The sequence below is a fragment of the Clytia hemisphaerica genome, unplaced genomic scaffold (genome assembly GCF_902728285.1).
Source record: "Clytia hemisphaerica strain Z4C2 unplaced genomic scaffold, Clytia hemisphaerica genome assembly, whole genome shotgun sequence".
Taxonomy (NCBI): Eukaryota; Metazoa; Cnidaria; class Hydrozoa; order Leptothecata; family Clytiidae; genus Clytia; species Clytia hemisphaerica.
In genome coordinates this window covers 641,539-658,629 of record NW_027104192.1, presented here as the reverse complement: position 1 = coordinate 658,629, position 17,091 = coordinate 641,539, and the positions used below count along the sequence as shown (strand labels likewise).

The following is a 17,091-nucleotide window of genomic DNA, read 5'->3' as shown; positions in this document are numbered from 1 at the left end:
CATGCCCCACAAGCTTTTACAAGAGCTCGTCAACGGTAACACATTGATCTTGTTGTCCTAGATTACGTAGGATCTTCCCCACATTGATCAAGATATTGTAGAATTCATCAGCATCAGTCAGTGATGCAGGGAGTGAATGACCATTCCCGATGATTGTCGGAGAAGACAGTTTCAGTGATAGAATTTTCCGGCAGCCGGTCCAAGTTGGAACATTTTGAACCTCTGTGACTTTAAAAAGCTCACTTAAGCACGATTTCAATGGATAATAAACTAGTTTTTAATGAAATTTATAAGCAAAGATACTAAACTTTGGCCTAACACCCAGCGAAGGAGGGTGATTTATTCTGATTCTTTTTGCATATGTGTTGGAAAAAATGATTCCAGGAGAAAACACAGGATTTCCAGCTTCGTAAATCAAAGGAAAACCTACATAATGTTATATTTTCTTCAAAAACACCAAAAATCCCGTTTTTCAATGAAAACGCCAACGGAGGAGTGCAAAATAGCGTTTGGAGCCCTCTTTTCTATTTCCTTTACTTCATTCGTTTATAAACATTTAACAGGGAAATACTTTTGGACTTATTTCAGTTATTTTGAGACAATTTCAGTGGTTTATAGACTAGTTTTTAACGAATTTTAAGTAAAAATACTGAATTTTGGCTAACAAAATACCGAATTTGACTTAAAACCCCAGCGATGGAGGGTCATTTTTCGGAATATTTTAGCATTTTGTGTTGGATAAAAATGATTCTAAGAGAAAAATAGGATTTCCAGTCGTAGATCAAAGGGAAAGCCAGAAAATGCTATATCTTCTTTAAAAACACGAAAAATCTCGTATTTTCAATAAAAACACCAACGGGGGAGTGCAAAATAGCGTTTTGAGCCGATTTTTCTTTATTTTGTTAGAATTTTTCATTCTTTTATAGTATTTTTAGCAGGAAAGTATTTTTGGACTTACTTTGACACAATTTCAGTGGTTTATAGACTAGTTTTTGACGAATTGTAAGTAAAAATACCGAATTTTGGCTTACAAAATACTGAATTTGACTTAAAACCCCATGGAAAGAGGGTCATTTTTCAGAATATTTTATCATTTTGTGTTGGATAAAAATGATTCTAAGAGAAAGAAAGGATTTCCAGTCGTAGATCAAAGGAAAAGCTAGAAAAATGTTATATTTTTTTCAAAAACACCAAAAATCACCTTTTTTCATTAAAAACACCAACGATGGAGTGCAAAATAGCGTTTTGAGCTGATTTTTCCTTATTTTGTTATAATTTTTATTCTTTTATAGTATTTTTAGCAGGAAAGTATTTTTGGACTTATTTTGACATAATTTCAGTGGTTTATGACTAGTTTTTGACGAATTTTAAGAAAAAACATCGATTTTTCGCCAAAATCCTCCAAGATGGAGTGCAAAAAAAATTTTTTCGACATTTTTGAATTTTTTTCTATTAACCCATTCTATTGACAGCATTTTGCATAAAAAATGAAATTCTAAAACCTTTAACTTTGCTGACAGTAAGCAATTTTCTAAAACAGGTAAAATCGAAAAAACACCACGACGGAGTGCAAACTCCAGCCTCGTTTGCAATTTTGTCCAGGATAGACTTTTTAAGACCCGGGTTTCCATAATCAGCATAAAATTTCCGTTCCAACGATGTATAACAACCCCATTCACCTTCTGGGTTAAGCAAAATTGCTATTTTCTGATTCTGCTCCCAGACTAATACAAGATTCTTGACATAATTCTTTTGTTGAATTGTCAAATGATGACAGTGCCGATATTAAATTTGTGCCATCTGACAAATCGATCTTTGTGAGTGCACTTTATTGTTTTGATTTCTCTTAAAGATCCCTACATCCCTACAGGTTTTCATGTTACTAGGTGCTCTTTTTAGAGCTTTAGAGCCAAATAATGAAGACCTAACAAGTCTTCAGACATTCTCAAACTGGAGCAACAGTATCAATAGTTTAATAGCAGAATGAGAAAAACAAACTGGAAAAGAAAGACAAAAATTGGGAATCTGTTACTTGTGTTGAGGCCGAGGCAGAGAAGGCATAGGAGTTGTTGGATGAGGAGTGGTTAAAGGGGCAGTGGTCTCTAATGAATGGTGAGATTGATGGTGAAGCTGGATGGAAGCAGATTGGTTTGTGTGGGTAGTACTGTTGGTGATAGAAATGTTGCTGGTCGAAGGATGCGACGATTTTTCAGTGTCATCCTCCCTGGGCCATTGGTTCTGACTCTGTATTGTCTGTTAGGGAGTGTTTTTACGATCACCCCAGAGCAAATCCATTGACGTTGATGTTTCTTACTACGGTTTCGGATGACAACGTTGGTTCCAACAGATAGGGACTGCAATATTTTGGCATGAAAGTCATACTTCTCACTGATGATGTGGTTTTGTTTGGAGAATGTTTCAATTGTAAGATTGCTCAAGCAACCTTGTTGTTGTCAATGGTGCTATTTGGTGATACGTTATCCAATAGGATTCTTTTTGCTTCTTTCACACCTAGCTCTGTTCTGCCATTAGACTGAGGGTATTTTGCTGATGATAGACGGTGTTTGACTCCCCAATCAGATAAAAATTATTGGAACTTGTTTGCAGTCAATTGAGGTCCTCCCCATCTGAGCGGAATTTTCTGGCACGCCATAGTTTAGTGAAGAGGATGCAACAAGTGGATATTAGAGTGGCACTAGTGGCCTTATTGGTTCCAAAATGATACAAGCAGTTCCAGCTGCTATATTTATCGATAATTGTTAGATATATAGTGCACACTGGGCCCAGACGGCAAAAGTTTGGAAATAGGGAGAGGGAGAGCAGCAAAAAACTATTTCTTACAATTTTTGTATTATAAAGGCTTTCATAGAGCTCTAGGGGGGTTTGAACAAAAGCTGGCTCGCCAAGTTGGCCCGGGCCATTTGGCCTACCATATGGCCCACCTTTTGGCTCGCTGATTTTGCTGAATAAGCAGTTTTTAAAAAAGCGAGTAAGAGTCGATCGTCGATATAAGGGGAAAATTACGAAATTTATAGACCCGATTTATAAGGACTATTATTTATTACGGCTTATTACGGCACAATATTTTAGGTCATTGAACACACGAGGTTCTATGTTCAAGGTCGGTTTTATAAGATTATTATATATATATAATTTAAGCTCAAAAAGATTCAAGGTAACAGCTGCCTTCCTTCCAAAAAATGTTTTACGCACAGGGTGAAGGGGACGATATTATTGTCCATATGTTCACAGGGATTGGGTCAGTAGTCATGTGTCACGCCCATGTAAAGATATTTTCTGAAACAAGCTAATCGAACTAAAAATCACAAGAAAGTATTCAAAGACGGAGGTCGATAAAAATTGAATAATTTCGAACAGGTCTAGGAAATAGCGAATACACGAATGAGGTATGGAATGACCAATGGGACTTTAGTAATAGGGTACCGAAATTCATGCAAAGGACATGAAATTTTCTCTACCCTAGCACCCGCCCTCACCCTAAATCTATATTCTGGAAATAGAAAAATCAAGATCAGTGTTTTCCAATCATTATAATATCTTTAACACTATAACATTGAAGAATATGTAGTTTTCAATAAAAAACAAAAGCTACATCACATGTCTAAATAAGTATCAATATGAATAATGACACGTTAAAGATAAAAAAGCTTCCTTCGAGAAGTACTTCTAATCTTTTTTTTGCAGTTTACAAATTTGACGAATTTTAAAAATTAGCCTCAGTAAGACCCTTAAACGTTCTGATGCTATACTCGAGCTTTTTGTAGTAAATATTATCCAAAATCTAAAAATTAAATAAAAAATTTTGTTTTTGGAGATACTATATATAAGAGACGAATAAGAACAGTATTTTTAAAACGAAAAAATGTCCCAGGGTGAATGGTTGTTAGTTTGCTACGCTGAAAGCCCAAACTTACTAAGATTTTGACTAATAGAAAATTTGTAAAATGTTAGACATGACAACGGTAAATCAAATGGTCAAGACAATTTACCAACTGACAAAAAGCGTATACCTAGAATATGAATTAAAAACAAAACAAAAATACCTTACGTGGATTAATTTTCTTGATTCTCGCGAATTCTAGCCATTTTCACGAAATTTAGGCCACATGAAAAATCCGGGAACCAATGAATCGCAAAAATAAGTCAACGCGAAAATTAACCCACTAAAGTTAAAAACTAATCAAAACCTTTAACAAATAAAACAAAATAAATTTTGTAAATTTTTACCTCCTTTCGTTTTTAACAGAGTGTTATGGAATATTTTACAGTCTAAAAATCTATAGTAAAAATAAAATAAAAACGAAAAAAAGTTTAAAAATCTTTGACAAATAAAATAAAATAAATTTTGTAATCTTTACCTTTTTTCGTTTTTAATAGTCTTATAGAATATTTTACAGTCTAAAAATATATGGGAAAAATAAAATAAAAATAAGTTTAAAAATCTTTGAAAAATAAAATGAGCGTCAGCATGGTTATAAGTTTTCTTATAAAAATAATGTCGGCATTTTTAAGAATTTGCAAATCCAGCTAATGTGTTTGTGTGAAGTTAGCATTCCAATGCCTTATCCTTCAAAATACAGTTGTTTGTGAAGGGATATTAATGTCCAGCCTGAGGACTTCCTACATAATAGATCATTTGGTTTGAGCGATAGAAACACAAGACTTTTTCTATGAAAACCTTATTACTATTCTACTGAAACTAACTTATTCTAATGAAAAACATCAAATGATAACGTTAAGGGAGAGCACATCAAGCATTTCTAAGATAAACAAAACATGTAGATTTTTAATCATTATACATGGTGTGGAAATATGTTAGCTGAATACATCGACTTGTAAGAAGGCAAAAATACTAGGATTTTGAAAAACTCGTCTTATCTTTTCTGAATAAATGTGAAAGCACTGAGACAAAATAAACAAAAGGGAGAAAATCAGAACACAGTAAACAGCACTGTTAAAAATCTACAAAAAGATAAAATGAAAGAGTGGAAATTTACCAAATCAAAACAATCGTTCACGGAAGAAATCTATCAGACTCTTTGTCAATGTAAATGGCAAAGCTGACAAAGAGATTTTACTTGGATCAAATGATGGGTTCCTTGATCGGATACACGCTTCGTTCATGTGATAATGTTTTGCTTGGAAAGTTTTCTTCCAGAATGGTGACTGTCCTTTTACCAAGAACGTGTCGCGCTCTTTGTGACGGATACACAGTTCCTTATCAAATTGAACAAGATTTTTACCCTCTGGACCATCGTTCAATCTACCAGTACATCCAGCACACACAGAAATTTTGCCGTGAATTTGAAGGAGTTCAAAATCAGTGGTTGTTGTTTCAACATACTTTGGCTTAGGGGGCAGCTTGTTTTTTGTAAAGAGAAGTTTCATCCCATTCGAAGAAACACTAAAATTATTTATTGTGGCTTCATCATTACATAGGATGTCACCAAGGGTCGACGAACCACCACCGAGAGGGTTACCAAGGGTCGACGTACCACCACCGAGAGGGTTACCAAGGGTCGACGTACCACCACTGAGAGGGTTACCAAGGGTCGACGAAACACCACTGAGAGGGTTACCAAGGGTCGACGTACCACCACTGAGAGGGTTACCAAGGGTCGACGAACCACCACCGAGAGCGTTACCAAGGGTTGGCGAAACACCACTGAGAGGGTTACCAAGGGTCGACGAACCACCACCGAGAGCGTTACCAAGGGTCGACGAACCACCACCGAGAGCGTTACCAAGGGTCGACGAACCACCACCGAGAGCGTTACCAAGGGTCGACGAACCACCACCGAGAGGGTTACCAAGGGTCGACGAAACACCACCGAGAGTGTTAACAAGGTTTTCTTTATTCGCCACAGAAGTTGATTGGTGCTGATGAAGATTGTCAGGAGATTTCGGTCGATTTCGTTTTCTTTTAGGCTTTTTTCTGCCGGCTTCAGGGTTGACGTTGAAGGTGGTAAGCTTTGTCAGGTTTCCAGTAAATTTCTTCTCCATGAACCAATGAATGTATCGAGGTACGATGTCTTCTTTCATAGCCACTGCTAAAGTATGAGCGCAGATTTCTCTGGTACCAAACCCTAAACAATTTTGGTCACAGGATATACCTCCAGACATCAATACCTTTACAATGTGAGGATTGCGGCTGTCGGTGGCGCTTTTCACAATGAGCTCATTCTCGTTGAACCCAGGGCGTATGCCATCTTTCTGAAGGGCTTCGGCTTTATTTTTCAACAGCGATACATCTTTATCACCAAATAATTGACTGAGATTGTCGATGCATTGATGTGGGCATTCATTCAAGCTTGAACTAGATGCAGTTGGTGCAGTGTATTGGAACGCTTTGACCATTTTGTACTGAGCAGGGTCAACCAAAACAGATGCTTTTCTGATAGAATCAGGAGTGATTGGGCCATCACCAACAGGAACTTTCTTGGAGACATCTCTTAAAATAAATGGAGAATCAAGACCAACATAAGCACAGCCCACATCATATTGCTGTTTCTGGACAATGGATTTCATGTCGTCAATGAAGGATGCTATGTCTTTCAACTCGAAGTTCTGCCATCTTTTAATCTTTGCATTTATCGATTCTGAAAGATTGGTTGTTTGGATGCAATCTCCGAAGCCGTTCTTGCGACTATTCTCGAGAAGTGTATGGTTAAGCACATCTTCCTTTTTGTGGGTAATGAAATAGTTTGAAAATCTGGGTTTTCCATTTTTCTCAGATTTTTCAAGATCGTCCCATTTTGGAATGAGAAGCTCAACTCTCTCATGATAGGCCTTGGTGGATTCAGCATGGACAAGTCCATCTACTCCAAATATATCATCAATAATAACATCACTAAGTCCTTGTGATAGACGTAATGTGTCATTACAATACATGGAAATGTTCTTCTTCACATGTATAAAACACAGGAAGGCAAGTGATCGAGGGAACTCACGAGCAAGTGCATTTCTTAGGGCTTTTTCCGAGTCTGAACAGTAACCTTCCAAATGTTGACGGATTCCTTGTATTTTGGCAGTTACTTTTTGAAACAAGGATAGGTAAGTCTCCTCATCTTTCAGCAGACAGAGCATCATGGGACCAATCATTGCTGGTGAACTTTCAGTATTCTTCACATACAAAGCTGTATTTTTGTAAGAAGACACTAATAGGAAAAAGCTACCTAGCTCAAAAGTTATGTCTGAGTAGTACAATGATTTATCTTCTGTAGCGTTGCAACAAAAGTTTACAATATCATCAATTTGGCGATCATTGAATAATATGACTTTCATTGACTGGTCGTCGAGTTGATAAGTTCTGATGAACCGATCTGTGTTGCTTTCAACGTTTCTCATAGTATCGGTGATTTGATACAATGGATCAACAGTTTTAGTTTTCTCTTTGGATTTCTCATACTTAACTTGGCGAACATTACGCGGTAATTGACCAAGTGCACCAACTTCCTCCATCGAGCTAACAACATCATAGTGGGCACGTGATGGATTGGGTATCGATTTTACTGATTTTAGTATCTTCCTGCGAGTGCTCGTGTAAGTGCGCAAAAATGGTATTGGGGCTTTTGAATTTCCATGCTTTTGAACTTTTACTTCGTGCTCAGGACCATTGAATTTGTAAGACAGAAAAACAAGATTATGAATTTGGTTGTTCATTGAAAGTGACACAAATGCTCTCTTTAATGTTTCATCTGATTTATTAATATAGGAACGTCGAGTAACGATTACCATGTCAGTGCTTGGATCATCTGCATCATTATCATACAAGGATATTCTGGAAATATGTCCTGATTTGGTGCGGTGGACTTGGTATTTCTTTGTAGCGGTTTTAGATTGCTTCCAGCTACCAAGGTCATCACAGAGGACATCAGCAGGATCTTCGAGTTTATCAAGGTCGACGATGAAAGCACCATTGTTTTTAACATTTCTTGGAACGGATGTTGACACCAAGTGATTGAACACAAAAGGGGTATTCATCAAGATCGGAACAACGGTATCATTTTCAACACAAGTCAATTTCTTGGGGTCAATAAGAAGGACTCCTTTGCTATTGTATTCAGTGGCTTTGACATACATTAAGTGCTCAGATGGTATATTCTTTATACTGCTCCTAAAAATGATCAAAGGCATAGTGATAACTTTCCATTTTAAAGTATCTAATGAATACCATAAATTTCTCTAATGTCTTTATTTTTTATATGTAGTTTTTTATGTAGTTCGTCATAGTGTCCTTAGGGGTCTTAGTACCCTCCAAAAAAATTACCTCAACCCTTTTATCTTAGCCCTTCCAGAAAATCTAAAATTTTAAAGCCCCTCCCCTCCCCCGGACACATGTTTTGGGGATTTTGTGGGAACACTACTTCGAACCATCTGAGGTTGAAAATTACAGATCAATAAAAAAATTACTTACAATTTCCTGTCATTGATTAGTTCAGTTGTGTCATCAATTGGCAACGACATTGCATAGTCCAGAAAATCTGATTGCATGCTATAATATAAATTGATAACCTTTCAAGACTATGATTACAAGCTCTAACACAATAAGAAAGCTTAAAACCTTTTCCTAACATTGACCTATTTAACATTTGGTGATGTATTTTTTATTTATTAGTTATTTTTGTAAAATTCCTTTTGAGATGAATAAATTAAAATTTAAAACCCTAAACTTAAATAATGATTCTAAGAGCTTTTGAATAGAAATAATCCAAGCAACCCCCAAAGTTGAAACCCAATAGGCAATTTTGTGAATTCTAAAAAGCCTCTAAATCTATGAGGGGTGGAACTTTTTAAGGAGCTTTCAACAAAAGGAACAAGATTACTCTTACCCAAGTACCCAGTTCTTTGCTAAAAAATCAACCCCCCTGAATCCAGGCGTAGAAAGCCTTGTCATACCCAAGCTAATAAAGGAAAAAAAATATTAAAAATTAGAGGGGAATTTACCTATCATCAGAGTCATATGTTCCAAAGAAACTAGGCAAATCAACTTCCAAGTTTACGTATCTGAAAAAAATAAGTAAGAAATGATATATCTGGATAATGTTCTACTTCCAGATCCTTGATCTGCACTTTCTTATACAGTGGGACAACAACATTGAAATAAGAATTAACTAGCAACCTTTTTACCCTATTGTTCAAAAAAAAAATCCTTGTTATATCTTTTCACTGGATAAATAAAATTAGCTGTTCAATTATTTCAGTCACCATTTAAGTTTTTTCACCTGTTACTTGAAAAGTAAAGTTGTTTCACTTCAATTTACCTTTTTGGTTGTTCATTCCTTTCCAAGGCATCATTGCTATTTTCAGAATCTGTGGAAACCAATATGACTTCGTCACTGCTTTGATTTTCCATTTATTGAAATTTGAAACTAAATGGGCAACAAGGTTACAGATTATTACATTAACGTCAGTGTTGCCCCCCCCAATAATTTTTCAAAAGTGGTTTTCTGGAAAAACAGAATTTAATAATATTCCTTTCTTCCTATATCACAACTATTAAGCAGCTATTTTGTTGATGCATTCTTAGGCTCAAATTTTCAAAATCGCCCCTCGGGCCAAACCATTGTTTACCCTCGCAGTGTAACTGAACTTTAGCCCCCCCAAACAAAAATGCGTCCTACACAATTTCAAGACTTAATCACACACAATTAAGCTAATTAACTCTGCGGTTAGGTCCTTCCTTAAATCAGAAATTTCATCTACTGGGAGGTACAAAAAGGATCTTTATAAATCTCCAAACTTTTGAAAATAAGAACATCTCTGTATAAATTCTATGTGAAAGAGTGTAAAACAAGATGATTATGACTTGTGTGGCCCTAACATTTTTGGGCCTCAAGCTGAATTAAAAATTGGAAAGGCCCCCAAGCCTAGGAATGGCCAGGACCAAAATCCCAGCTGACGTGCAATTTCAAGACTTAATCACACACAATGTTTCCCTGAAGTCTGCAGAGTTTTATTTTGAAGCCCCTGAACATGGTCCAAAAAGCTCACTGTGGGTCGTGGATTAGATAGGGGTGGACAGGATTAGTCAAACTGATGAACTGATGATACACTGTACACTAAACAGTAGGTCTTTTTTCAAGATCTGGAATATCTTGGAAAGTTCAACTTTCTCCCTCGTTAACCCAGGCTTTAGATAATTAAAACACCTACCGGTTACTACTCTATGTATAAGTTATCCAGAATAAAATAACAAGCATTGATTCAAAAAATAATAACAAACATGTTTCTTCGTCAGTGCTTTCCAGCGTGGACTTTTTGAGAAAATAAAATTAAATTCAGCAAGTAGAATTTTAAAAACATGAACATCCATAGAAGATTCTGATTGGCTAACGAAAACTAATCAACCAATCAAATTCGTCAAAAATGTAAACAAAAACCCGTATCGGGAAAAAGCGGGGATAATCGGAATAAAAACTCAGGGATGGAGTGGTCAATGGTCCTTAAGAGGAAAAGGAGCGCGAGCCAAAAGGTGGGCCATATAGTAGGCCAAATGGTCCGGGCCAACTTGGCGAGCCAGCTTTTGTTCAAACCCAGCTCTAGGGTCACATTACATGAGATAGAAAATAGTAGACTTCAACTTTTGACTTTTTTTTGAGATTTATCATGAAAATTGAGATTTTTAGCTTGGAAAATGCAGGCAAAATTTGAACTTTTAAACCGCTAAGTGTCACATCAAAACTCCAGCATTTTTAGAAAGGTTAGTGTCTGTAGTTTTCAAAACATATATGGTTTGATATGTGACACTTAGCGGTTTTCGAGATATTTGGACATTTGTGGTTACCTTAAGCATTTTCGTGATGAGAATTTCGATTGAAAATTTGAGTTTTTTCTCGCTCTTGGACATTTATACATACTTTTAAGCAATTTCTCTTTAGAATATAATGTCTCTAAGGAAATCACACAAAATGAACTGATTTAGAAGCTGAATTTAGTTCAGAATCTTCAAAAATATGCATTTTTCACTTTTTTTGATTTTTCATCAAAATCTGGTTTTCAGTCAACTTTGGAGCCACATAACTTGAGTTACAAATCAGATACAGACCTGAAACTTTGGCATCTGATCAGAAATTTATTCAAGATTCCATAAATTATATTAATAAAGCAAAATTTTAACTTTCGTTTTTTCCCTATTTCCACCTCTGGGCCCACTGTGTAGTGGTGACTTGCAATAATGAAATAATCACCGGTGATCATTTGGAATGGATGTTCATAATGTACACCCCCTAACTTTAGGGGGACTTTGGATTTTTTGGATTTCAGGGGGGATAAATAGGATTAGCTGGGACTAAAATTTGATTGGTGGGACTCGCCAACTTTCTATGCCTCGTTTTAAAACACAAATCAATCAATTTCTTTTTTATATTCACACTGTAGTGGCTGCAGCACTACAGAATTAAGTTTGCCAGGATGAGGTGGTGGGTGACTCTAGACTGGCAAGGAGAGCTTACTCCAGGATCTGCACTTGTCTTCTCCAGGCATCCCCTTAGTGGGGTTGTCTCCATCTCATCTGTTGTTTATTTAATTTCACATTTTAGCACTAGGATTTTCTGTACAGTAGTTTTTATTGCATAAAATTTTTCACCCCACAGACAATCCACCAGACCACCAGATTTCTTTCTTTCGCAGCTCACCTACTCAATTGAACAGTCTTGGGCTCTTCTTCCTAGTCAACCAAATGCATATGCATATTCCACCTTAATAGCAAAAAAGGTTTAAAACTATAAGAACGACAACTTTAACATCCAAGCCTAAGATCTCACACAAATCACATTCAGTTTGTTTCCACATAATTTAGGCCTTCTAACACTTTACTAATAATCCTATAATCTCTGTTATCACAACTCCTGATGTGCATGACCGGCTATCATCCAGATGACTTGTATCATTTTGGGATCCGTCCTACTATGATGCTAGTCTCATGCTGATGATATTATTGAAAACCATTTAAAAAATTGCTCTTTTGTTTAGAAAATCATAATTGAGGCAAGAATAACTTTCATAGTTAAAAAAAGGTCCACCAAATTGTCTTTGGAAGCAGGGAAAAACTCGACTTTTTAGGTGTGACCACCAAGGATTCAAGATATCAGGGGGGTTTAGATAGTGCTGGGACCTCATTCTTTGGTAGGACCTAGACCCCCCTTTGGTTGCACACAATGAATATTGTGGTGGGGGGGGGGTAGAAATTGGTTGACTGGGTTAGTGACTGATACAAATCTTACAGCAGTCATGGATTCTGTTGATATCTTTGTTGATTCCTGGCCAATAGATACAATCATTGACTGACTCGGGCCTGCATGCCTGTGCAGCCTTGATGGGTGGAATGAAGGGCTTGAAGGATCTGATGACGGAGTTCCTTGGGTATCACAAGGCGTTTGTCTAACATTATTATACCGTTCCAATGCGATAGGCGACTTCTGACTTCCCAGAACAGTCACAGATTTGCAGGTAGGCTTTCATGGGATGTTGGAAAGCGGTCCTGGATCAGGGTGGCCAGCGATACTGGAAATACTTGAAAATACTTGAATATACTGGAAAAAAATATTGGTACTTGATTATACTGGAGTTTTTGAAAAAATGCCCATTTTTCCAGTATATACTTGAAAATGATAAATTGGAATACTTGAAAATACTTGAATTTCTTTTTTCAATCAAATCTTCTATTTCCAGGGCTCTTACAGGCTGTTTTGAAGTATAAATTTCCCAAAATTTTCTATTCGGACCCAACCATGGTGGGTCCTCCTGATAACAATGTATTGTACCCTATTTGTAAGGTTGGACATTCTTGGTTGGTCTTATTCACTTAACCTATTTGATATGGCTTTTTTAAAAAAGATGAACCTTAAATGGCATACAAAAAATGAAAAAAAGTAAAAGCAGAATCTTAGATATTCTTCAGCTCAAGTTATTTACTGCAAGATAACCCTCATTGAGAATTTCAAAAATCTAGCCTTTGGAGCATTAAAAAAAAGAAAAAAGTAAAAGCAGAATCTTAGATATTCTTCAGCTCAAGTTATTTACTGCAAGAAAACCCTCATTGAGAATTTCAAAAATCTAGCCTTTGGAAAATGTATTGAAAGAATATAAGTAGGCTTTGTTCACATGAGAGCAGACTCAAATGGCTTTCGTGGGAAGCTGCTTCCAAGATAACATCAATAGAATGGATAAGGTAGCACGCCTCGCTGGTCTTGATAATCTTGTCGAAGGCATTAGAAGTTGATTCATTGATATCTAAACAAAATAAGAGAAGACCCAATTAAACGGAATGTACAAAAAGGTAAAAGTAACAAAGTAAGAGGCAACAATGCACATAAAAAAAAAATGACTGAAAAATAATTACAATTAGAATACCTTCCCAAAACGTAGAATTTATTGATCTTTCTGTATCAGTAGCTGGCATATATGCTGTAGAAGGTCCTAAAGGTATATAAAATAAAAAGGTTCTTCATGGTATATACAAAATTGCTGCAAAATATTTTGGGAAAACTTGTCAAAGATATCACTACAACCAAACAATTGTTGCGTTCTTGTACTAGTTGTAGTCAATCCTTTGTAGAAACTAATTATACTTGAACTTCTGTCTTAAGCTTCTTGTGAAAGCATAATAAAATGATAAAACAAAAAAATGAAACTTTTTTTTGACAAATTCAACCCGATAAATTATGCTATGAGAGTACAAATACAAAAAAGGCTTTACCCGGTACAGTCCAGTCATCTGATTGCATGATTTTATTGGTGTCAGATGTAGTAGAACCTTGAAAAAATGAGAGAAGAAGTCAAGTAAATCGCTTAAAAAAAGCAGATTAAATAACTGTTTTTGGTAAACAAGAATCACTTTTTAATAATTTTTATTGTCCAAAAAGTCCAAATAATAACTTTATAATCACTTTCAATATAAGGGTCAAGATAATATATAAATTTACTTTTTGATTTCATATATTGTTCCATATGATAGTAATAAAGATAAAAATTCCTTACTTCATTTTAAACAATAAATAATAATATATTTACCTGATGCCATGGCTTGAATAGCCAATAATTGTATGCCTTACAGTACACTAATTCTGTTTGATTATTGATATCTTTAACTTTAAGCTTGTTGATGTTTGAGACTTTTTTAAATTCCTATAACCATAGTTTATACATTACACTGATAAATAGCTGGCTGACTTTTGGGACATGTTCGAATAGTTAACAATTCTTACTTCTGACTTATCCTTGTAAACAGTTTGGGCGGATAAGACAAAAATAAATTTAAAACTGAGCTAGACAAAATTAAGGAACCATTTGGGAGCAAAAAAATTATTTGTTTATAAAAAATCCAGACACAATCTAGATACATAATGACAAGGGAAGCTGAATGAAACAACATTGTCATCATAAAACAACAATACATTGGTCCTGACATGACCGGGTGTATAAAAATATCATACAAAATCATTCCAAGGTACCTTTTAGGTAATGTATCAGGTAATGATAATGATCAAAGTTTAAGAAAACATTTCTATCAAGTCATTTTTGGTCTATGAAATTATGATTATGATTATTATTAATTTATTTGATAAAGAAGGTCTAAGTTTTGTAAAGTATACAATGCAGTAAAATACTGATGTGGACCTACTAAAATTGTAAAATAAAATTAAGATAGTTATGAAAATATAAATAAATGGATGATATTTATTGCATGATTATAATAAATTAAGTAATTGTATAAATATGTTAAAATCAATTAGTATTAAAGTCTTTATAAAAAAGTAAAATAAACCTGGATTTATTAGTTTTTAAGATTGTCCTGACTAGACCAGACACAGGAACAAGGGGATTGATTAATAAGTTGGTATTAGGATAGAATTAATTTAGCAAAACTTGAGACACAACCTACATATTCATAGCTGTTTCCAGAAGCAGGCCAGGTCAAGCCAAGATTCTTAGCTCTTATAAATAAATTGGGAAGATATGTGTACATGTTGTTCATTGTCATTTTGAAAGTTTTGAAAATTGGAAGTGTCAACCACAGGACACAACAGCAGTCTGTTTGCAGTCAGGCAAATATCCTGTGTAATCACACAGGGTTTTCCACAGGTTTGTTTCTTTGCCAATATATACAAAATGATTTTTTTTCTGTTGGTTAACGTTTTTTTAGACTATGTAAATAGTAAATAAAGTTATATTTCAAAAATCACCATGTATAATACATAACTAAAAGTCTCAAACACTTCTTGAAAAACTGATTTTTATGTACAAATGCTTGACCAAACAAAATGGTTGTCCTCAAGTGGCAATTGGAGGGGTTATTTTCAGAAGCAAGTAAATTTCATGGACTGTAAGATACAAAATATGCAAGCTGGCTATAATATAATGCAAACATTTGTCATGTGGAAGTTTCCAGAAGATGTTGTCAGGTGAGTACTGAGCAATCGTTTGGGCTCAATATTTTGTTTAAAATAGACAAAGAATTTTACATTAACTACAATTGAATACAAATTATTTTTGAATAAAGAACCAAACATTTTATTTTAACTCATTTTCATTTATATTTTTTTGTTAAATGTTTTTATATGTAGGGAGAACGAACATGTATGTTTTGTTACTACTTAAATACATAGATAGATAGATAGAATTACTATAGCAAGTATCATACCGGACAGTGGGCCTTTAAGAGGTGGGCTCTCTAGTACCGTAAGTTGGTCTAATCTCGACATCCGTCTTCTAATTTGGACACCCTTCTTTAAAGATAGGAATAATATGAAAGTCGGAATCGGTGATTGAAAAAAGATTTATCTTTCCTTACTTCTAAGCAAATAAAATAATTTTTTAATTTTTCAGCTCTAGAAAAGGGTGTCGAATTTAGAGCAGGAGGGATAGGGGATGTCGACATTAGAACAAATTATGGTAATAGACCTTTTAATAGACCTTTTTTTTAAAAGGCAGCCCACGTTGAATAATTATGTACTCCAGCATAAAAACAATGATACAGCCATGCATAATTACTGTATCATGCATATTTAAAAAATTATGCATGGCTGTAAGGTCTATAATCACAATGTCAAAGAATCATTTTATAACTTGGTGTTAGCCTTTTGAAATCAAAACAAAAAATTAAATAGCTAACAGTAAAAGTTTATTTGTCATGGTTTCAGTTGCAGCGATGTCACTTCATTTACCTATTGTGTTTGAATCTCGAGATCTTAGAATCAAAAATGCAGCTCTGCACTCTCAGTCAGGCACATCCTGGCAAATGAACGGGGTGAGCATTTGCATGGGGTATTCGTCACCCAGTGTAAATGAGATAGGACGTCTCAGGCTAAAAGCGTGAAAATGAATAAAAATGAACTTCAAAAACTGAAAAAGGGAAAAAGGAAGAAAACTGGGAACTTTATTTTTTCATTAAAAGTTTCTTCAATCTTCGAAGACAAAATTGACCCATGGAAAAAAAATTTCATCTATGCAGCTCTTTGAAATGAAGCAAAATATTTCCAACCAGGTTCAATTAAACTGGGTATTCGGCGCTATTACGTCACTTTCGTTTTTGACCCCGTTCATTTGTCGCAAGTGAAAAATACCCCGTTCATTTGCCAGGATGTGCCTGACTGACTCTTCTGATTGTGGTTTGGAGGGTATGAACGTTTACACACACTAAATTATAAGACTAAATGAAGAAAAAACCAAATGATGATAGCAAACCTGTTGTTGCTTTTGTTTTGAGACTGTGAGATCCCCTTCAAAAGTCTAACTAGACCAGACTAGACACATCTACATGTACCAGCCAATGTATAACCACCAAGGCCCCAAGCCAAAGGTAGACCAAATAACCACACCACTGACCACTGCACAGTACTACACTACACCATACACACAGGCCCATGAAATCCATTCCTCGACGCCTTCTAGATACGCCTTACACCCTCTTCACCTTTATAGAAATACTCGATAGTGGTATAAATGCGATAGGCCAATCACATCACTGCATTTGCCTACCATTACGCAATGCTTTCTATTTTTAGATAGATACGAGATTTTACCATGACCGCCCTCACAGATCTGTAAAGCCCGAAGGGCTAGATTTGC

The 17,091-nt window shown here is 35.4% G+C and overlaps 2 protein-coding genes across 2 annotated transcripts; both read right to left on the bottom strand.

Annotated features, from left to right (window-relative positions):
• Positions 1-4,799: 4,799 nt before the first annotated feature.
• LOC136815152 (uncharacterized) lies at positions 4,800-10,614 on the bottom strand. Its single transcript, XM_067071603.1, has 5 exons — positions 10,177-10,614; positions 9,285-9,392; positions 8,968-9,027; positions 8,438-8,515; positions 4,800-8,137 (listed from the first exon to the last, which is right to left on the bottom strand). Exons 2-5 carry the CDS (start codon positions 9,374-9,376, stop codon positions 5,023-5,025), a joined length of 3,345 nt encoding a protein of 1,114 aa, XP_066927704.1. The 5' UTR covers positions 9,377-9,392; positions 10,177-10,614; the 3' UTR covers positions 4,800-5,022.
• A 2,453-nt stretch (positions 10,615-13,067) lies between these two features.
• Positions 13,068-14,453, bottom strand: LOC136815153 (uncharacterized). The gene is made up of 4 exons (XM_067071604.1): positions 14,035-14,453; positions 13,721-13,777; positions 13,375-13,440; positions 13,068-13,254 (listed from the first exon to the last, which is right to left on the bottom strand). The coding sequence occupies exons 1-4, from the start codon at positions 14,042-14,044 to the stop codon at positions 13,070-13,072; spliced, it is 318 nt and encodes a 105-aa protein (XP_066927705.1). The 5' UTR covers positions 14,045-14,453; the 3' UTR covers positions 13,068-13,069.
• Positions 14,454-17,091: the final 2,638 nt, after the last annotated feature.